The following is a 23,846-nucleotide window of genomic DNA, read 5'->3' as shown; positions in this document are numbered from 1 at the left end:
GTACAGAAAAAGTGAACAGAAAATATCGGACCTGATTTGAATGATATTCGTTTTATTTCCCAACTGGCCTCCAACCAATATTCATGTCATACAAAAGAACAAAAACATCAGGCTAACAGTAGCCTATTCAGAATACAAATGTAGTCATGAAAATTCTCCATCCTAAAATCCATCTTTTCACGATCATATTAAATATTGAAGTGCTCAACAGCTTTAACATCTCTGAACCAAAGGCAGCATATCAAAACATTCTCAAGAGAGAATAAAAGAGTCTAAACAAACTGAATGTAATCTCAAATATTGACGAGTACATACATCTCAAATAACACTGAAATGTTAAGTTCCCATACGTTGTGTTGTTATGAACATGGAACAGAGAAGAATAATACAGCAAATGGACTATGGTCCGACTATGAACAAAGGATGAATACATGTGTTAAGGGATATAAAAATGTATTTTACATAAAAAAAAAAAAAAAAGTTATTCATCTTCAGAATTTGCACTGTGCAACTGGACAAGCCAGAACAAAAATTCACCCAACACATTTTTATATACATTAAGTAATGAATGACGAGTAATGAAAAGTAGCACAACACCACTGAATATGTACTGTACAAGAAAGGCATTGAATATAAACATCTCAGCTCCTTAAGTTCGTCGACTGGGGTAAAATCTGCCATCAATAGCCACAACATGGGGTAAAGTTACATCTGTTAAAAAGAAACTGAATTTTGTTTTTACAGTGCTGGATAATATATATTTTTATATTTGGTCAATGTCTGGATTTTCAAGAGTTGAACTAGTTGAAAATGAATCGGGTACATGTGTACGTTGGTGCTCTTCCAGAAGGTGAAAGAAAGCAAATGCCTTGTCACATTCTGTACATTCATACACCACTTCACCTACATGAGTCTCTTGGTGCTTCTTCAGGAGTGAAAGATGGCCAAAGGACTTGTAACACATGTCACAGCGGTGAGCCCCTCCAGTCCCTTGCAGTTCAGTATGTTTTTTCTCATGTTTCGACAGCTCCTGAGCTGTGGTGTAGCACTTGTGACAGACAGAGCACTGGAAGGGCCGGTCGACGTGAATTCTTTGGTGAGACAAAAGGGAACTTTCAGAGTCAAATGATTGTGGACAAGCATCACAGCGAAAGGGTCGCTTGTGTATAAGCTGATGCTTGTTGAGGTACCGCCTCTTCGCAAAGCCCTTCTCACAGACTTGACATTTGTAGGGACGGCATTCTGGATGCATCTTCCGATGCTCCCCAAGATCTGCTTGAGAGGAGAATCGCTTTTTGCAGTCTGGACAGTTGTAAAAGTCCTCTCCAACATCAACCTCCTCTTCCTCTTCAACAGTTCTTGAGGACCTAGAGGAATGCTTTTGGGAGGTGGGGGATTGCAACTTTGGGCCCGTCCTGTTTTCAGTATACAAACGTTGACGCTGAGCACACTGGTGCTGCCTGAACGCATCACTGCCCAGAAAACTTTCGCCACATTCTGTGCACTCATACTGGGTTGTGGCCGTCAAGTGACACTGCTCATGGCTTGCCAGTTCTGTTTTTGATGGAAAAGTCATATTGCAAACTTTGCATGTGAAAGAATGTATAGTGAGATGATCTGCCAATTCCATGGCCTGCGAATAACTCTGAGGGCAGATTGGACATTGGTAAATATTGTCAGGATCACTGTTTTTTGCTAGGACTGCATCTCCATCTTCATCAGCATCTCCAGATTCCTTCTCATTTCCATGACGTCTTATATGGTTCAGGAAGTGATGACGATAGGTGAAATTCATGTGGCATTGATTGCACTGATAACGGTATGGACCTGACACCTGGTGGCTGAGCTGATGCTTCTTCAGATGGGAACCATGCAAGAAGTGCTTGTCACATTCTGGGCATACATATGGACGCTCCTTAGCAGCTTTACAGCCATGTTCAGAGAGTTGTTCTGGATCTCGAAATCGCATTTTGCAAATTCCACAGCGATACTTAAAGCCCGTCGGATCTCCACTGCCAGAGGAAGATGATGAGGCGGAAGAAGGTGACGTCAAAGGAGGTGTATTTGACTCAATCAATGGGGGGAGCTCTTCCTCCTGCTCACTGTGAGTTTTGCGATGTTCTGCTCGGGTTATTTTACATGAGAAAGTGCGGTCACAGAGATCACAGGGAAAATTCTCATCACGATGAGTGGCCATGTGTTCAGCAAGTTGTGAGGGTCCTGTGAAGCTCAGATGGCACTTTGAACAACGATGAGGGCGGTTCTTTCCATGTGAATGTTTGTGTTTCCTTAACGCAAAGAGAGAGACAAAGCCTCTTCCACATGTCTGACACTGGAATTCTGACTTGTGGCTTCGCTGATGTTGTTGCAGGTTTACAAGCTGGAAGAAACATTTCCCACATTCTTCACACTCATGTGGTTTCTCCCCCAGGTGGCAACGCTGATGATCCTCAAGGCTCTCTGAGGTTGGGAAAGTTTTTCCACACACATGACAAGGAAAATATGGAGCAGAGTCCGAGTCATCTTCGCTGGCCTCATTTTCATCCTTGACACTTACATCACTCTCTTCATCAACATCAACTTCAATATCGAATTGATCTGCTGAGGAGCCACTTCCTTTGTCATGATCAGAATTTGCTCTAACGCCTTTAGCATGTTTCACCTTATTGTGCCTAGCATATGACTTCCTGGTCAAGTAAGTTTTGTTGCATGGATGGCAGGTGAAACTCTCAACTTTGTGATGGGACATTGTAAAATGCAGATTTAAGGACTTCTGAGTCCAGAATCTCAAATCACAAACAGAGCAGCAGAAAGGTCGACTGGGATCATGGCATGACTTATGATTTTCCAAGTCAGATGGAAAACGGAAGCGTTTTAAGCAGATTTCACAAGTACTAGGGCTTTTTGCGCCATGTTGGGAACTCATATGTCGCGTAAGCGCACCTTGTTTATCAAATTTCTTGCCACAAATTTTGCAGCAAGGCTTCTCTTTAAGAAGATCTTCTCGGCCATGGTCCTCCAAATGACTGATGAGCATTAGTCCATCTGTGAAGCTCTGATCACATTCAGAACACTGGTACTTGTTGGCTTGTTTGTCTGAGCGACCTGAACTCTGGTCTATCTTTCTCAGTAGTTTCTTATTACCATCTTTGCATGAGAATTGGGTCTGCAGAACTCCTGTCCCTGTAGTATTTGAACCTTTGTCAAACACGAGGACAGCACTTTTTTCCTTAGTTATTGATGCTGAAGACATGGCAGTTGCTGGGCTGAGACTGTTTTGAATAAAGTCCGTTTTGCCCCGACACTTTCTCAGATGCCTTTTTTGAACATTCTTAGTAAAGAAACCTTTGTTGCACTTGTGACAAGAGAGAGGGTATGCTGTTGTATGTGTTTGTACATGTCTTCCCAATCCACTATTGTTAATAAATCGCATACTGCAGTGAGGACAAGTATAGGGTTTTGTGTCATTCTGATTATCCACATCAGTCTTTATCGTGCTGGTCTCATATTCTTCAAGAGAATCTTTTTTAATAAACACATCTTCAGACACAAGATATGGCTTCTGTAACGTGTCTTCTCTATGTGTACTGAGAAAATGCTGTTGCAGTTGTGAGAATAACAAAAACTTTTCACTACAGTTTGTACAAGAAAAGGTCTTAATTTTTAGAGGGGGGCTGGATTTGGTCTGCAATTCCTTATTGTTTTCTTTGCTATTAACAACACAGCTTGATTTATGGCTTTGAAGTACATCTTGTGGGAACAACTGGCCACATCGTTCACAGAGGGTTTTTTCAGTACCCTCTCTTTTTGAGGTGCATTTGACCAAGTGCCGCTGCAAATAGTCACGTCGGATAAATCGCTCTCCACAGTTTTCACAACCAAAGGGCTTCTCTCCAGTATGAAGACGGGTGTGCACCTGTGCTTGCCCTCGACTCTTGAATCGTCGGGGGCAGTAGGCACACAAATACTTCAATTTATTTGAATAATGCCCTTGTATTCTCTGCAGGAGTTTTGCCGTTTCCCTACACTGCTGTTCTGTAACTTTTGCATTGACAGTCTTAGCAGCACTGTTCAGTGACGCTCTTTTGCACTTCACCAGCAAAGTGTGTTTCTTCAGTGACGACGAGGAAGAAAATGATGAGCCACAGCGTTTACAACTGAATGGTTTGGATGTAGTATGCACCAGGGACGTATGACGGGCCAAATTAATTTGACTAGAGAACTCTTTTGAGCAGGTGTTGCACTGGAAAACCTCTTGTTTTACTCGTAAAGAATTTTGCCAGCCAGTCCCCACATGCTTGGGGCTTATCTTGGGGACACGGACTTCAAGCCTTTGCTTCTTCCCTTTGCATCGACTTTGATGTACCTTAAGATGATCATACCTGGAAAAGCAACTGTCACATGTCTTACAGCGGTATGGTTTTACATCTGTGTGGGTGAGAATGTGACGTCTGAGGTTCCTGGCTTTGGAAAAGTTCTTATTACAGAATTTGCATCCGTACTGACCATCGGCAGCAACTGTGGCTGCTCCATCTTGAGAAGTATTGACCACGGACTTAGTTTTCATAATTTCCTGAAGAGGTATCGACTTCCTTTTAAATATTCCATCACAGAAAGCTTCATGCTGAAGATATCGCCGTTGGCTCGCATATTTATGCCCACAATGCATACATGTATATGGTTTTTCTGCCAAGTGTGAAGGAAGATGTTTCAGCAAAAAACTTCTGTATTTGAAAGACTTTGGACAGTGAGGACATTTATGTGCCAGCTTATCTTTCAGAGCAGTCCCAATCTCTTGAGAGCTCTTTTTAATAACATTTGTTGTGAGAGAAGCGTCTTTACATTTTTTCTCATGCACATTTTTGTTGTCTTTCCGACTGAAAGATTTGCCACACTTTTTACATGGGAACAAAATAACTGTGGCGGATTTCTCTCCATTGCATTCCTTTTCATGATAGTCTAATATTCTCTTTCTATAGCACCTCCCACATTTAGAGCAAGGGACAAGTAGTTTTAACTTGTGGCCATTCAAGTGCTTGGTCAGACTACCTGCCCATACAAAAGAGTGTGGGCAATGTGGACACGCAAATTGTTTTTTAGCTTTGTATAAGCCATGTTTCAACTCTTTTTTTTCAGTCTTTACTGTGACTGGTGTGTCTCTTGCCTCAGTGATCCCCTTCGTACCCTTGCAATGCTCCATATGGGACTTGAGCGGCTCCATCCGATGAAAGTACTGGCCACATTTTTTACAAGGATAAGGTTTCTCCCCTGTATGAATGCGAATGTGGCGGACTAGAGCGGCACGACTGCTAAAGTGGCGTTTACAGAACTGACATTTTGATGATGATGCTTTCGGCAAGTGACTTAAGCAGTGATCTGCCAATGCTTTTGCATCCACAAAAGACTTTTGGCATAGAGAACACCTAAAATCTTCTTTGCTGGCTATGGGCTTCTTGAGTTTTTTGGCTGGCTCTTGAACCGGCTGAAGTGTGGCCTTCTTGGCTTGATTTGCCTCCTGCTTGTCTCTGCGCTCATGTGTCACCAAGTGTCTTAAAAGGTAAACAGGAAATCTGAACTCCATTTGGCAGTCTGGACACTTCAGCATTCCTTTGTTGTCATGACACGCTCTATGCTGTAACAAATCAGCAATGGTGGGGAAGATTTTGTTGCAGACTGAACACTGTACCTTTCTTTTGTGACTCTGAGCGTGGGCAATCAAATAGGCATGCTTTTTGAAACGTTTACCACATTGCTGGCAGTTGTAGGGTTTGTCTCCCTTGTGCTGAGCCATGTGTTTCTTCAAGGAGAGCGATTCTGTAAAGCGTTTTCCACAAAATCGGCAAGACAACTTCTCTTCTGGTCTCTGGTCTGAATTAGTCACTTTCAAATCATCAGGATTTGCAGTTCTGTACCTGACTGGCTTTCCAGTCTTGGCAGACAGCCTATGTTTCCTTGAATGTTTGAATAATCCAGAGGAATGAGAAAAAACAGCAGGACATAACTTGCATTTATAGTATGTGCCACTGGGTGGTAATTTCTTAATCATTGAAACCTTTGGTTTGGACTTTCTTCCTAAACCCTCACTCTTTATTTCTTGCGTCATCTTACTGATTTTGTTTGTTTTATACAGCGGTAAGCAGGTTTTTCTAATATGTCTAGCCAGATTACAGACAATGGTAAAAACAACACCACAGAGTGGACACTTGTACCCACTGCTGGTCTTTCCCTTCCCACCTGCTTTTGTGTACTCTTTGAGACACTGTACACGCAGATGTCGGACAAGATTGTAGGAATATTTGAATGCACGAGGGCAGAGTGGACACTTGAATTTAGGGGACAATGTGCCAAGAGAGGAAGCATTGGTCTCCTGTGCAGTGTCCTTCATCTCCTGTTCTTGTTCATATGACATGGGCTTTTGAGACAGCTCCTCTTTCCGATCACACTGCTCTCTTCTGTGTCTATTCAGGTTCCACGAGTATTTGAATGCCTTGTCGCAGTCTTTACACTTGAAAGGTTTCTCATTAGAGTGTGTCTTCATGTGTGAATTGTACTGTGCACGAAGCTTGAAGACTTTATTGCATATGTTGCAGATGTTTGAAGGGGATACTGGGTCTCTCTTGTAGATATCCACAAGCTTTACATAACATTCACCAAGTGTGCCATCTGAAGTCTTGACTGCAGTTTTCATCACTCTCTTCATAGTGTGGGGCATTGCTTTCCTCTCGGAAGAGTTTAAATTGACACATCTATTTAACCGTAGGTGCCGCTTCAGGGAACCACCCTGGGTAAAATATAAGCCACATCCATGACACCTATATGGCGTCTTCTTTTTATGTTTTAGTTCATGTACGAGCAACCCTTCCTTTTTACTAAACAGGAGGGGACAATAACTGCATTTATACGTTGTTGCCTTGGTGGGCTTTTCAGAATCTTCACTGCTCTGGTGTTGCACTGCTTTTGAAAAGACTCGAGGTCCTTCCAGCTCATGATGTCCACACCTATGACGTTCTGCAAGTTTAGTAAGATAGCATCCACAGGTGTGACAGAATTGGAAACGGAGCTGAGAGTGCTGATGATGGTGTTCGATTAGATCATCTAAACTTTCTGCAGTTCCACTGCATTGTGCACAACGATAAACCCCAACCTGGCTGTCATTTTGCTCCTTGTAGTTTAAAACCACAACAGGATCCAACTTCTTCTTCATGTCATGTGATTCTATTAGACGTGCAACTTCAGAAAGGTGACTGCTGTCATTCTCATTTAAACTGGATTCACGCTGTTTGAAGTCCTCTTGTTTTGTTACATCTCCACTAAATTCTATTTGATCTTGTTCTGCCTCTCTACCTTGTGACTTACTATTGCATGGATCCAATGAGTCAGCAAAAGTATCTAATGCTTTTTGCTCATCTTGTGTAAGAGGTCCTTGTCTAGGATTATTTGGTTCTGGTTGGGTTTGGTTTGGTTCCTCACAGACAGATAAATCTGTAATCTCTGAATTCTGTAGAGAGTTAAAACTGGACTTGAGGCCAACTTCTGAGTTTTTCAGGCAAGTTTCAAGAAAGTCAAAACTACTGTGCTGCATCTCAAGACCAGTGGTGAATTGACAGCCATCCTTTCCTTTTCTGATCCCATAATCATGACCAGAATCTAGTGTCTCTGTTTGTAGTGACTGTGATGTGGGATGTTCTTGAGGACCAGGAGTGGGAACAGTTGGCAAAGTCTCAAGGACTTCATCTGTGGGCTTTGGAGCATTGTCAGTTGTCAGTATGTCCACGGCATCATCTTCATTTTGGAGATCAACAGGATTAGTGTTGGGTTCCTTGATCATCTCATGGACATCAGCAGTGAGTGGACCATCTCCAGAATTTTGAGTTTCCAGAGCAAGATCTGACACACTTTCAGGAGTAGTACACAGATCCTTTTTGAGATCTTGTACTTCATCTTTAAGATCGGATGTCTCCCTTTCAACGTCTGGTTCTGGGCTACTAATGTTTGAGTACTGATCCTCCTGTAAACTGTCTTCTTGTACCACTTTCTGATTTTTCATCTTACAACCCAACGTTGCACTTTCACAAATGTCTGGCTTTGATGTGATTCTCTTATCTTCATCCGATGGCCACTCCACCTTGTTGATGTTCTTTGCTGACAGTGTCTCATGGGTTTCTGCAATTTGTTCAGAATCAAAAATCTCATCGTAATTCAAAGTCCCTTCATCGTCTGGTTCAGAGCAGCTACTAACATCCGAGTATCCATCCAGAAGGGCTGCAGTTGAAGGAAGGTCATCTTTTGGAGCCTGCAGGTTTGTCTCAACATCAAATTCTGGAACAGTATCACCCAAAAGAGGAGACTTTGTGGGAGTCAATGCAGTGCAACCTCCGTCTTTTAAAAAGTCTATTCCCAAAGGATCTATTCCCAAAGGATTTGAATCCAATGCTGTCTCAGCAACAGTCTTTAAGTCTGTATGGGAAGTCTTCTGATATATTCCAGAAGCATGGTTGCTCTCCTGCTTCAACTGACTGTTAGTCTGAGCCTCCATATTCTCTTTTGGGCTCTGGAGTTCTCCCAAAGCCATTGGATCAGCTACTGGATTCGGGCAGCATTTATCCAATCCATGAGCCATGCCGTCTGGTCTTTCAAGAGGAGAGGAACATTCCAGTTTCCAAGCCTTTGAAAAAAAACATAAACTTATTAATTAAGAGTACTAATGGTCAGAACATAGTGTTTGGAGAACATGTTTATGCTTTTATGGTCACAACAAATATAAATGAGCACCACAAGTGGACAATAACATATACCTTTTTCCACCTGTAGTCTCACAACCACAGCAATGACACAGATGAGCTTCATTTGTCAGGTGACCTAAACACAACAAAAATGGTTAAGATACCATTACTCTTACCATTGAAAAAGACAGATAACTACAAGATGACTGATGACTACATGCACTAGGAGTTTGATAAGCAGGGTTGAATATTGCTCACATATATGCATATATGCAATTCCAAGTGGAGCACTTGGAACACTTTGGGTAGATGCATGCTTTTGAAAAGGTAACAAAATAATGAGCTATTACCTGTTGAATCGCTCCTGTGAAATCCAGTTTCAGGTCACAAGCGTATGTCCTCAGGCAAGCCGAGCCCCTGTTGTGTGGGAGAGGACACAGCATTTCGTTATTGGAATGGAGGAAATGAAGACGAATCTACTGACAAAAAAAAAAGCTTACTGACCAACCCAAAACGTAATCAAGTAAAAATAAAATTTTGCCCAGGGTATTGAATTTCCCCTGGTGATCAATAAAGTATCTATCTATCTATCTATCTATCTATCTATCCTTCATTCTTCATCCTCCAGACATAACCACTGGTCAGGAAGCCCAAAAAGTTCTACTCTGTTGCTTCATAGAATTAACTGCCAAACCTATTGTCACTCATTTATATGGTTTTGGTTCAGTGTTCTGTTTTTTTCATGCTTAACGAACAGTAGTTTGGATGAGGAAGAATGACGAATAGCCTGAAAGGTGCACCATGTTTAAAGTGAAGCATGGCCATGTAATGCTCTAGGCCAGTGGTCCCCAAACTTTTTCTTCCGAGGGCCAGCTCACTATGCCTGGCTCTAAGAGAGGGCCAGAGACTCGGAGTACATCAGTAGCCATAAATAGCTTAGTGCTGTGAACAACAGCAGTCTACCTTAGTTGAATATTCCATTACATTTAATCATAGGCTACTGCAATTTAATACCATTGTTAGCTGTGTTTATGTTGCCATCATGCCATATCAGTGTAAAATGTAGCTCAAATTAAATAATACTAATAAAAAGACTTTAGCATTCCCAAAAGTATTAGCAGGGAGTCCCAAAAGTATTTTATTCAAAATGTGTGAACTCTGAACTCTGTGTCTGCATACACAGCTCAAGTTGTGAACAAGCAATATCCTACAAATAATTCAAAGTTCTCAAACTGTGAGAGTTTTATGAAGTGCTGGCAAAAACATCTGAAATCACCTGATGAGAACTTTGTGAACTCTATGAACATTTGAACGAGTGGTTAAAAAAATAGAAATAATTATCCCAGAAAGTCCCAGAAATATGACTTGAATAGAAATTAGTTAGTTATTAACAATTAATTGATAAACTTTTAGAATACTTTGAGCACTGATGCAGTCAGCATAGGACTACATTGTTTGCAGGTAGGCCTACATTTCATTCCGTTTTCGATGGCAAATGCGAAACAGCGCCAAAACAACCACCAGTGGACAAAAAGAGCATTTCAGATGTATCGTTAAGACTCGCCATAGAGAATGAATGGGGCAAATTACGGAGGTAACCCAACTTGGTTTTCTTGGAGAAAGACATTGCCAGTAGCACAACAATTAGCGGCCCACTACTAGCGATGCTCAACTACATAAGGGTCATTCTTCAATTAGGGGAACTTTTATGTCCCCAGGTTATAAATTCATGTTAGAAATACTATATTACAAAATAAATAGTTTAGGGCAATTCCACGTTAAATGGACTTTTTGTCACATCCATAACGCCAGTGAAATGCCTTGGCATTTGTATGATGTGAATGATTTTCATTTTTTGTGCATTTTTTCTCATTTACATTCTTCAGCCAAAAATAGCAAATGCTCAAATTTCATGTAATCATTCACATCATACCATACCATCACATTTTATTGGCGTTATGGATGTTACAAAAAATTTAATTTTCCATGGAATTGCCCTTTAGTTATTTCAAATAATGTTTATTGCACCACCAAAAAAAGTAATACACTAAAATCTTTATGATTTATATTTTTAAAACCAATATTTGCCTACTTAGGCCTTATCCCCAACCCAGACTTTCAAACTTTTCTGCTCTAAAAATGTGATTAAATGTTATCATTTCGTTAAAAAAAATCGCAATATATATTTTATGCATTATTTTGGTTCACATCTATACAATTTGTGAATATTTTTAACAATTTAGTATTGTCCCCCAACAATACCGTCATTACCGCGACAGTCTATGATTACTACTAGGATTTTTTTAGGATAAGACTTGTTTGTGCCGTAACCATGGAAATTAATAGTGACAGGTAAGAGTGATATCTGATGTCTGAAAAAGTAAGTAATTTAATCATGTGTTCCTTCTGATCATGGAGTAGACTTATTCAGCGTCATTACCATAAATGCTGTTGCAGCAATATTTTTATGAAAAAAAAATGAAATATTCACATTATTTATGTGTATTTAAAGTTCATGTTGTACTAGCTGATGAATGATGTTAGCAAATCCATGACCTAGCATCTTTTTTCCTGATATAAGATGAAAAATGTCATTACCGCAACAGTCATTACCAACACAAAACTTGTCGTGATGGTGATGGCGGTAATGACAAGTTTTCTGTTTCACCATCTATATTTTATCTGTTTAGAAATTAAGCTAAAGAAGCCTAATAGTGTGATGTTGCAGTAAAAACTCAAGTGAGATACCTTACTTCCGAAAAAAAAATGTACACTATTTTTTTTTTTCAACCAGCATGACTCCCAAGACATTAGCAGAAAGGTCTATACAGGGAAAAAGTATAGGAGACCTCTTTTTTTCTGTCAGTCAAGGAACAATAATAAATGCTAGGCCTACAAATATTTTATGCAAATATTTAACCTTATACTTACTTAACCTTAACTTTTACAGATGTTCACTCTAGCACACATTTAACATTGGAAGTATATGTAAGAATTGTCGATGACCAGTTGCCATGAAACATTTATTTGTATCTTCCTAGGGATGCAGATTAAACAACAAAAAGAAAAAAAAACATAAATTATGACATTTCAAGGAGGTTTCATTTTAGGCCTGAAATATGCATTGTTAAACCATACCATCTTTTTCCTACCGGTAATAATCTCAATGTATTTATGGTCTGTATTTTGATATTTTCTGCTGTTTTAACATTGTTTTATTTTTTTCTCTAGAAAAAAAAAATAGAGGTTTCTGGTTTAGTTTAGTTCCTCTTTTTGTCTATTCAAACATTCCCATTTTTTCATTGCTTGTCATTACCAAAACACAATGTCATTACCAGAACAGCATGTCATTACCGCCACGTTCCTTAATTTACAGTAAAAATACTTTCAAAATAGCTTTATCTTCAATATTGAGCTGCTACATGAAAAGCTTAATGAAATACTTATCCACATATTCAAAGAAAAAATATCTAAAACTACTTTTCCAGAAATTAAACAAAAGTGTACTTTGTTGAACACGGAAAATATATGTAATTTGCTGAATGTGAACATTTTGAATTAATACTTATTGTTGATGGTTAACAATGTTTACAACATAAATGAGTTTAAATGATCTCCTTGTTAGATCATTTTATTTTATTTTCAAGTTTTCAATGTTGTGATGGGAATGACATTTTGTAATGCCAGTTGGCAAATAAATATAAATTATTTTAAATATATTTAAACTCGGTTGTGGCCAGCATTATACCTTCATATTAAAGTATGTAAGCATTGTCTTGGCATAATTTAAACCAACATTTTCCTGATTTTATCATTTAAAACTTGAGATGGCAAAATTGCCCCCAATTGAAGAATCACCCATAAACAAAATGAGCAAAGGAAACTCCATTCATGAGCAAAATGAGCAAAGGAAACACATTCATTTTGACATTTAATTTGTAAATAAAATACTCAGGTAAAATAAAATGAATCCTTTCCCTTTCCTTTTAAAAGGGCCGTATCCTCCATTGTGGCCCTAGTAATCAGTCCCACTTTCCCGCCAGTCCGACGCCCTTGGATCTGCTGAACTCCTTTCCAACAGTTTCAGTTTCTCTGAAACTCAAAATGGGCCTGCCTGCCTCAGCTGCCTGTGAGCAGCTTTTCAGTTGTGCTGGATTACTGTTCACTGCAAAGCGAGCAAGGATGAGCATGATTTTTCACATAGATCTCCGTTTCCCGAGGTCACCGACATCGAGTAGGCTGCTGTGGTACAAAAAAACCCTGACAACAATCGGTTTTACCTAGCTCGAGTAGCTGCAGCCAGCAGTTAAGGCAGCCAGGCAGCTACAGCGCTACACTCTGGGGCCATGAACATGGGGGCTCACGAACTTGCCGCCAGAGTGTAGCGCTGTAGCTCCTGGCTGCAGCAACTTGAACTAGGTAAAACCGATTGTTTTGGGGATTTTTTTCAAAAAAAAAAAAAAAAGTAACTAAGTAACTTTTACTTAAAGTACATTTTAAATATGAACTACTTTTTACTTTTACTTGAGTACATTTTCAGATCGGTAATTTAACTTGTACTTGAGTAATATTTCATCAAAGTATTGGTACTTTTACTTAAGTACAATATTTTAGTACTTTTTCCACCTCTGCCAGGTGGAAAACCAACCTTGCAACATTTAGACTACCGTCCCGGAAAAAGAGAAGTGAGAAACAAGAAACTCGTTATAAATCGTGTTTCTTACCTTGTAACATCCACATAGTTTTGCCAAACTTATGCTAACTGTTCGTTAGCTGGTAAACAAATCTATGTGCCTTTATCGTTACCTTTTCCCACAGTTTGAAATGGCATAATGCACAATTTTTCCAGCAGAAGGGGGGAATCCTGTCAAGTTTCCCTTTAAAAGGCACTAACATCTGAAGTAGCCTTCCTGTGTCATGCTTTCGGTTTCAAGTTTTGACAACGGAGCAGAAGGAGAGAATCAAACCCACGTAGGCCTAAATGACAATATCCATCAGTTAGGCTGCTTAAACCCCATTTTCTAATGCTGCCTAACACAATATCCAGCTCAACTATAATTCTATACACTACTTTGATCATTTCTATTTAAACATTTTTAAGTTGCAGGAGTGCATACTGTATGGCCTATTCTGATCACAGCATAAAATCAACTGAAGCACATGCTTACCTGTACTGTTGACAGTTATTTGACCACACGAATGATGGTCAAGGCCAAGCCAGCTGTGTGACACAAAAATAGATAGGCTAAGTACAGAAGACAGCAAACTGTTTAGGCATCATGCAGTGTATTTAATGGTATGGTGATATCAAGTGAAGAAATGAAAGCCTACAAATGGTATAAGTTCTGTGTTCTATCTCTGAAAACATGGGCCTTGCCTTTTACAGATCTACATCACTGATAGTCTACTACACCCTCGAACAGGTCTAAACACCAACAAACCCCAACCAACTAGGTTTCAGGCTAGATTAGGCCAGAGACTTTCTAATGTGGAGACACAGCACTCAAAAAATACTCCATAGAAATGCATGGGGCTAGTTTGTCACGCCAATATGGCCGTTGTCTACACATATCCCACCCCTTGCTCGGCAAAACGTCGACATGTGAATACATTGAGCCAATCATATGGTGTGTTGTGAAGACATCGTGCCAATCATGTGTTGTGATCTCGCCGCTGGAGCAAGATTGGTGTCGGAAGCCTTGGCGCGTGCAGTTCGACCCAAAGACTGTGCCCGATGAGTGCCCATAAAACGTTGGTATATGGCCGCCGAGTGGAGGGACTTGCCTAAAAGGACTTTGATTAGGCCCATCCTCCAATCTGGGCTGCTGAGCGACTAACGGTACGTTTCCACAGTGAAATTTCGCATAGTCGTCATTGCGAAATTTGCCCCGATTGGGCGAAATGAGAGCGAATCGCAGAGGAAAGCGAAACAAAGTTTTTAAGTTTATGCAAATGAGAACCACTTGAAAACCAATCAATTCAGCATGTTTGTGTTTGGAGGCAGGAGTTACAAAAAAGTCTGACCAAGATGGCAGAGGCTACCTGAGCTGTAACACGAAAATCTTAATGTGATTAAAAACTTCCTAGACAAACACGGGTACTTGTATCAACAAGGATTGTAGTTTATTCTTAAAAAAAAAAAAAGAAAAGTGAATTGGGACAGCATTTAATAAGCATCATGTTATTGCAGTAAATTTTACCTGCCACCAATGATGGACAGAACTCGTAATAGTCCTCAATGGTACAGCAGTCAACAAAATAGCTGTAGCCTAGGCCTATGGCTCCTTTAAGCGAACCTGACGTCAGTGAGTTGCGAGTGTGTGAATCATTTTCATATCTATGGAGAAACGCTCAACGGAGATAAGTACGCCTAGAAGCTGGGAAAATGCTATAGCGACCAAATCAGAGTTTGTAAGGGAAACTTATGTTTAGTTTCAACTGTGGATAACTGAATTAAGCGGCTAATCCTATGACTGCATCTTGTGTCCGTCTACTGTTCCATACAACCTACCAACCAGAAATTAAAGGGGTTAGCTCCGAAGGTTTTAATTAGGGATGCACGATGAAATCGGCCCGACATTGGTATAGCAGGTAAAAGCTTCATAAGTTAATTATCGGCATCTGCAGACATGAACGTTTTAGCCGATGTACCAGGTCGATAAGGTGACATGTTAATTATGTGCACGCAAAGCAAATGTTTACTTTACTATGAGCGCCAACAACATACTTCAACATGTCGGCTGTGTGGCAGTATTTCAAAATTCCAGAAACTGATAACATCATTGCTAATTGCAGTGCTTGTTAAGTAGCCCACCAGTGATGTAGGGGTAAAACACTTTTACATTACCAATTTAATTACACACCTTAAAGCCCCCCTGTGTAACGTTTTCAGTTGTTTGTTAACTAAATCAACATTTACCATTCATAAATGTGGCCTCATTCATGTTTAATTATGACCACCACCAATTCGAAGCATACCTATTGGCTTAGAAATCCTCATTTAAATCTACATAGCACAGGGGGGACTAGCCATGTACATGCGCCATGTTAAAATACCGGTGGCCAGCAAGGGACATGACATGCGAATACAGCTCAGTCTTTGGCGTCTGGATGCATAGAAAAACATTAGCTTGGATTCATCTGCAGAATTTCCCTACATTTAGCAATGTAAGTTACGAGCCCATTTTCTACAAGTCATATCTTCCTAACAGTCCGACATTGCCATTGTATTTTCGAAATAAATAAAGAGAAATAACTTTGTTCATGATCTGTCACCAACTCACTTGATCTCTAGTTTCTAGACCCAGAGACAGTTGACAACCTAACCTAACATAGTTATGCTAGGACTAATAGACCACAAAGTTGCTGAACGTGTTATTTCAGTTTAGTTTGCAACAATATAGTTTAACCAAAGTCCTTAGCTGCAGTAGCCTACTACCTAGCCGTTCCCATTCACTTTCCGTTTACTGTGCTAACGATAGCTAGCTAGCTCGGTCCGAAAGAGTTGTATTGGCATTGCACACAAGCAATGGCAATAAAATAGTACACAAAATGTTATGAATATGTTGTTATTGCTTATTCAAGCGTAACTCTCGCCAAAATGCATCCTAGGGTGTTTTTGTCAATGTACCCGAGTCAAACTTTCGTGAATGGGAGTCGTATAGCCTACTATTTTGATGTGTCAAAATCGCTATTTTAAAACACTAAGAAGGCTCAACACAACGTGAAACTTCAATCGAAGTATCATCAGTGTCTCTACACATGAACTTGAGCATTGAGAACATTGTTAGTGTACACATAGTTTACTAAAAAAAAAAAGGGTTTGGACAACTCACTCCTTGACTGATGGCAGCGAGCACAAAACCCAAGTGAGTTGTTCAAAACCTTTCTTTTAGTGAACACTGTGTACACGAACAATGTTCTCAATGCTCGAGTTCATGTGTAGAGACACTGATGATACTTCGATCGAAGTTTCATGCTGTGTCGAGCCTTCTTAGTGTTTTAAAAACAGCGATTTTGACGCGATCATGTATCAAAAAATAGTTCCCATTCAAAACTCCACAACACGGACAAGCTTGAAAGTGGCGCTTCAGACATAATTATGCTTTTAAACGAAAGTTTGACTCGTGTACATTCACAAAACACCCTAGGGTGCATTTTGGCGAGAGTTAAACTTTCAGAGAGAAGTTTATGCTTCAACGTGCTAGGACTCCAGAACTAGTGTCAGTTTTGATGTGTGACGGCTCCCGTAGTTCTAAACGAGGCAGCGCTTGATAGGTTGGTTGCTATATAACTCCTAACCACTAGATGGGAGAATTTCTTACACAGGGGGGCTTTAAGAGCCATCTTTGGAAACATTTTGGAAAACTAAGCCCGAAAAAACGGCACCAGCTAAAACCGTGACAACACATTGCTAAGCTTTTGTTTACAATGGCTACAGATTCTGAAGTGTATAACGTTAGCTAGAATGCCAACATGAGTTTCATGAAGTCCAGAAAGAAGGCTAGCTGTAGTTACTAGCCTACTTGTTGTAGGTCTTATTCGTTTTACTCTACAGACTGACATTTTTAAGTTTAGAGGGTTACAGCTGCATTTCTGTATTTGAGAACAATGTGTCATTTTGTCAACACCACATTTCTTGGGGAACTGTCTTGTAGGCTACTGTTCATTAGGGCTGTAACGATATGTGATTTGAAACCGAAATCGCGCACTCATATCCACGAAACTGTCGCGGTGTGATCAGGCAGAACCGTGACACACCCTTTCTAGTGTTTCACGCAGTGCTTTGCAACTTACGCGGCCGCATAAGCAACACACATCTTCCGCTTTACTTACCGGTAGCCTACGTTGTCCAAAAATAAATAAATAAATCATTATTTCATACCTCTCGTTGCTTTCATTGTAGGCTATGTGTTCAACTTTACCAAACAGTATAGAAGTGCCCCCCTCTCTTTCGCTCACCCACCCTCCCTCCCTCACTCACTCGCTCGCTCGCTTCGACACGCGCGACTCAGCCAACACAATCCAAATAAAACATTCACAATCTTGAAAGCAAGGACGCATAGAAGATGACCAGCTAAATTACTAGTAAATCTGATTAGTTCGTCCGCCACACACGGCCCTCGAACCCGCCACCTCAACACACACTGGCATGGGAGTCGAACGCTCTAACCACGGAGCTAAAAGCCCAGGCTTCCAACTCAGCGGTTAGAAGCATTCTTAAGGTTAGGGGTGTGAAGATTCACTAAAGATAGCCAACTAGCAAACTACTTTGTTTACAACACCCCGCCAAAAAAAAAAAAAAAAAAAGAAAAATCAAGGTTTGTATTGAATCGTGGGTCAAAAATCGTGATACAAACCGAATCGTGAGGTTGGTGTATCGTTACAGCCCTACTGTTCAAGTATGACATTTGCATGTTTATGTGAAAATATTACTTAATAAAATGTGCCCTATTTTAAATCATTTAAATACTTTTCATGAGTGAATGTCTATTCCTAAGATGATACAAGGTTGAATCAAAGTTAAGTTTTTAAAGGTGCTATACGCGATGTAACACGATTTCTAAGCTAAAACATTTGTCACATACAGCTAACATCATCTCACCATCCGCTAGCTGCCTGTGCCCGAATACACTGTAAAAAAAGTGGCAGCTGTGGCCTACTGGTTAGCGCTTCGGACTTGGAACCGGAGGGTTGCCGTTTCGAACCCCGACCAGTAGGAAGCGGCTGAAGTTCCCTTGAGCAAGGCACCCAACCCCTCATTGCTCCCCGAGTGCCGCTGTTGTTGCAGGCAGCTCACTGCGCCGGGATTAGTGTGTGCTTCACCTCACTGTGTGTACACTGTGTGCTGAGTGTGTTTCACTAATTCACGGATTGGGATAAATGCAGAGACCAAATTTCCCTCACGGGATCAAAAGAGTATTTTAAAAAAATAAATAAAAAAGTGACACTTTTGTGTAATTATTCCATATTTTGTGTTGTCATTCTATATCAAAACCTCTGACATACAATCCAAATGGTCTACAAGAAATCTCAGAGTGTTTCATTTGAGACCAGGATTATGCTTCTACACCAAAAGGTTGCCACACAGTAAGGCTTTTATTATGCATTTTGGGTAACCAAAAGTCCTATGGGGAGTTTCCATAAGGCATTTTACAAAACGCATGAGCATTTCTTGGCAAATTAAGGAAGCCCGTTTCCACGGCGGAGGGTTCGGAGGGGGTATGTGGCGATGTAGAAGGGTCTGCTGTGGGGGTAGGCCTAAACAGTCGATTCAGTGCAGAAGCATAGATCAGCCTTTAGGCTACATAGGGAAGAACAACTAAATTTAGCCTGGCACAGCCTGCATCCTTGCTCAGTTTCATTATGGTATGGACATCAGTCTTGGAATTTCAACATTCTGGGGGCAAGACCACTTGGCCTTCAGTTGGGCATATTTGGTGGAGGGCACAAAGGCCACATATCAGGGCACTAAGGCCAATGTTAACTATACAGTAGTAGGCTATAAAAATTATCAAAGTTGTATTTAGCCTATTCACTGCAGTAGACCTGCATCACTGTATGAAACATTACAAAAACATGAAACATGACACATTACATATAACTGTAAATCATCTGATCATCTAATATTTACAGATATCTAGGCTATGTTTAACATTTATTTGATATTTGGCCTGTTATGAAATCATGCATTGAACACTTTAAGCACAGCTCAGCTTTAAGAAAGTCAAATAGCCTAGATGCATGCTTAGCATTTTGTGATCATTAAGGCTACTTTCACAAACTCTTAGTCAGCGGTCCTCTGATTTACCGATATCTAGGCGACATTTGTAATATTTATTTTGTATTTGGCCCGTTTTAAATAATGTGGAACAATTTAAACACAGTGTAAAACTTAAAGGCTAAATTTGGAGACCTCCATGCATGTTGAAATGTACTGCAAATTCATGGCTAACTGTACAGGGGACTGCTTTACACCTTTGTGTTCGGTAAGGTCTGCTGTTTATTCTGATATATGGTTTGTCATGTGTTAAACGAGGGGTTCGTGAAGTATTCCGCCGAGATGAATGGGTAGGGAGATGGACGCAAAACCTTCAGTAGAATTTATGATTAAATTGAATGATATTTACTTTTCTCGCGAACCGTTCATCACAGCAATTAGCGGCTGACATCATTTAAAAGTTGAGAAAAAGCTCTTCCGTGTGATACTTGTGATGTCTGTGATGAGTAGGCCACTTCGCAAGTAGTTCAACTGAGAAGAATGGGTGAATTTGGACACACTTTCTTGCGCGAACTTTCTTCACTGCGTAATTTGCGCTGTGAATGCTAAGATTGTTTTGACAGGGCACAGGCTAAATATATATCGCTATTAGTAGGACGCAAAACAGAATATTGAAAGAAGGGGGCACCAAGGCCACCGTGGCCTGTAAACCTCTGATTTTCAAAGAGGTGTCACGGCCAACGCAAGGGGCTACGACGGCCATGGCCGTCGTGGCCGCCGTGAAATTCCTACCCTGATGGACATGTAGAGTAAGTGCTCTGCACGCCAGTATACCAGCCGCATTGCTGGGAGGTGTGGGCACTTACACACAAAAAATAAATCCTCCGCGAGAACCCATCAATGCAACTACTGATGCATAGGCTATCCCGTACGGCTTCAATTACAAGACGAAAACATTGTGGCAGTTAAACTTAAAGATATATGCGCTGCAGTGTTCTAAAGCAGCGGAACCTGCAGCTGCGAGCTGGTGTTCTTAAACAGAGACCAATGTCTGTACAATAACTGTACAATTTTTTGTATATCGAATTTAGATACACTTGTTGGGGGTGCTTGCTTGCGTTTGTTTAGGAATCCTCCGTCTTGGTTTGTATAGAAATTAATATTAAGTGAAACATACAAGCGAAAATAGACTTTCCGATACATCATTTGAGTCGTGACTGTGTTGTAGCCTACTTATAGCCTAGGCCTACACGGCATCGCAGTCGTTTTTTAAATCAAAATGGTCCGACGCCACACTTGGCTGTGACCTCAAAACGGAATCTTTCAGGTAACTGAGTAGGCTATGGCGCCACAGTGAAATTAATTTCATTGCTTCAAGACTCTACGCAACACAACCTGCATTAGTTTAATCGATAACAAATTAACATGATCGACAAAATTCTTAATGATCAATCGTCGATTAATCATGCCCATCCCTAGTCTGGAAACAGGTCTGGTGTTGCAGAGCCATCTGAGGTCCAAAAGACCACAGCCATCCAATTTGTTTTTCAGCTATCTTTTGCAAAAGCATTGCCAAACAAAACAGCGGAGGTTATGCAAGACTGTACAATGCAACGTATGTCATTCATGCTACAAAAAGAAACCAGACAGTTTTACCAAATAGCACCAATGCCTTACAGTTTCCGTGTAGCTATTGGCTTATTGGCTAATGTATGCGAGACAGAACTGCTTGGTTGTTTGCGGTGTGTATGTATGTTTTTGATTAATGGGATCAACGTGCTTTGATTTGAACTTGGTGGTTGTAATATACAGTGCTTTTAAAGCATGTCCATTTGTGTACAAACCACAAATGCACCTTGCACAATTCCTTACAAACAATACCTGTTTTATGCTGTGGCCAGCCACTGAGCGTCTTTTCCCTCCTGGCTGCGTGTGCATGTAAATAGGAAACACTACACTACCCTATTCAACTAAGATAGGCTGTCTGGCTAGCTAACATGCACAGGCCTGTGTGCTTGAGTTCTGTCACTGGTAATCTAATTTAGCAGGGCATATGAAATCATGAAAGAATCCTCCAAATAGAAATAAGGTTACTTATTAAGGCCAATATGGCAATTGTCTACACATATCCTGCCCCTTTTTGTGACGCAAGTAACCAACCAACCGCATTGTTGAAAACAGCATGATCATCTGAAATAGCCTAGCTGCCCAAACCAGTTCCCAAGATGGCCACCAAGTGGTGAGACTTACCTATAAGAACTTTGCAAGAACAATATCCAGGCTCTCTACCTTACATTTATTCATTTAGCAGATGCTTTTGTCCAAAGCGACTATTATGGGGCTTTTGACCCCAGAGCAACTGAGGGTTAAGTGCCTAGCTCAAGGGTGCAACAGTGGGAACTGACCCACAACTTTGCAGGCTACTGCATGCTAGCCCAGTTCCTTAGGCACTACGCTACCACTTTACAGTGGTGGGGTGTTTTTTAGTGATCTAGTACAGTGCCATTCTGAACCTATTTGATTTAAATAACCTTTGACTGTTTACATTCTCTTTTGAAACATTGACGGAAGTGATCAGTTAATTCATAGCTCTGAACATCAGCTAGCACCCGAACAAAAGCAGCTGCATAATGCAACTGCAAGTCAGTACTATTGCAAGTCAAGTATGTCATACCTAAGGTGATGACATAAGCCACTCAACATAGGTGGAACCATTACCTACTGTGTTTATGAACTTGAGGGCATAGTTCGAATTACAGGGGGTACTGGGGGGTACTATACCCCCCAATGAAGACCCAGTACCCCCCAAAGAGACAATATATATTGGGGTCAGATCATTTTTTGATATTGTGAAAACATATCATTACAGCTAGTAATTAGAATGGTATTTCAGTGCACTTAACTTCTAACTTTTGAGAGTTGATCAAAACAGTTCTCTTTTGGATATATAATAACTATCAGTATCAGTTTGTCGCATGTTTAGACCTTGTATGTTGCACAACACATGTTGCACTTGGCGATCACAATGGGGATTGATATGGTAGTGGACCATGATGGTCATAGAAGAAGTGAAGGAGTAGTACCCCCCAATTATGGCAGGGTAATTCACACTCTGCTTGTGGGGGAATACATCAAAGCATTTCCAAAATAATGATTAGCGTTGTGACAACTGAAATCCATCAGGAGAATAAACTTGTAACATCTAAAATCGTCATCTAAACAACAACGTGACACCCTGGCTTATGGCTCACCTGTCTGTGTGTAACATATCTGGTTCTGACAGTAGTTTGGGCCAGATGCGTTAATTCAAGGAGCATCAACGCCCCACAAAACTTGGCATTTCACAACAGCATCACCTTTAGTGTTAAATGCGGTAGCAATCTGAAAAGGTGAGAGGCAAGACTGTCCTAGTCAATACCTCTAATGTCATATTGATAGCACATTTATTGATCAAATATCTGTTAATGGCAAGACTTTCACATGTCCCACAAATAAGACGGCAAAACGTGTTTGCATCAGTTCATTCTCTGTATGTATTCTCATGACAGAAAACATGATAGGGCAAGTTAGATTTTCTAGGATGTGATCCATTAACACAACTAAACATTTGCCCACAAAAATAGTTCGATTAAAAACTTTGTGCTTTCAGCAATCCCAACCTCAAAGGATTAACGTCAACTGATTAGAGGACCACTGCAGTTATGTATACCCCTTTTCACGTACACCACCTTAGCCATCTAACGTAAACCGAAACTTCAAGATGCAACTTTCCAGCAGCAACTACGTTAGTTAGCTAGCTCGCTAGCCAGTGCTAGTTGCTAGTTACCTCATACATATTACTTCAGCTACTGCGGCTGCATCGCTAAACAAAACGAATTCACTGTGGATACACCAACTTATGCAAACCAAAAATAATAAAAAGCAGTTTGAGTAACTGTAGTGGTCGTGATCATTGCAGAATGTCGTACACAGGTCGATTACACTAGTACTTGTTATCCTATGGTAGTTTCATTAGCAAACTGTTTGCATTGTTTGATTGAGGTTATGGTAACGTTGGTCGTTCCCAGCTAGCTGGCTAGCTAGCTGCAATGTTCCCTCTGCATTATCACAACCAATCTCAGCAGCAAGTGAACGCGCGACGTATTGCCACTTACCTTGGCTGGTCTAATTCAATGGTTCCCCCTCCCTCTCTTCTTTCTCAGGACAGAAGTTGGTTTGTGTCTAGTCCAGGTGGCAAATAATGCACTCGTTTTCGAGCGTAAGATCGATCAAACTGTTTAGATAAATTAGTACTGTTGGTCTTTCGTGCCGTCGTCGCCCATTTTCCTTGAATTCGCCTATTTCACAGACAATGTGGAGAACCCACGACGTTTCACGACACGGAATCATTGGGCCAATAAGGG

At 40.6% G+C, this 23,846-nt stretch overlaps 1 protein-coding gene across 1 annotated transcript; it reads right to left on the bottom strand.

Annotated features, from left to right (window-relative positions):
- Positions 1 to 32: 32 nt before the first annotated feature.
- znf1035 (zinc finger protein 1035) lies at positions 33 to 23,846 on the bottom strand. Its single transcript, XM_048260396.1, has 5 exons — positions 23,598 to 23,846; positions 13,892 to 13,944; positions 9,074 to 9,140; positions 8,796 to 8,859; positions 33 to 8,665 (listed from the first exon to the last, which is right to left on the bottom strand). Exon 5 carries the CDS (start codon positions 8,618 to 8,620, stop codon positions 764 to 766), a length of 7,857 nt encoding a protein of 2,618 aa, XP_048116353.1. The 5' UTR covers positions 8,621 to 8,665; positions 8,796 to 8,859; positions 9,074 to 9,140; positions 13,892 to 13,944; positions 23,598 to 23,846; the 3' UTR covers positions 33 to 763.

The sequence above is a fragment of the Alosa alosa genome, chromosome 13 (assembly GCF_017589495.1).
Source record: "Alosa alosa isolate M-15738 ecotype Scorff River chromosome 13, AALO_Geno_1.1, whole genome shotgun sequence".
Lineage (NCBI taxonomy): Eukaryota > Metazoa > Chordata > Actinopteri > Clupeiformes > Clupeidae > Alosa > Alosa alosa.
This window is presented reverse-complemented; position numbering and strand designations above follow the sequence as displayed.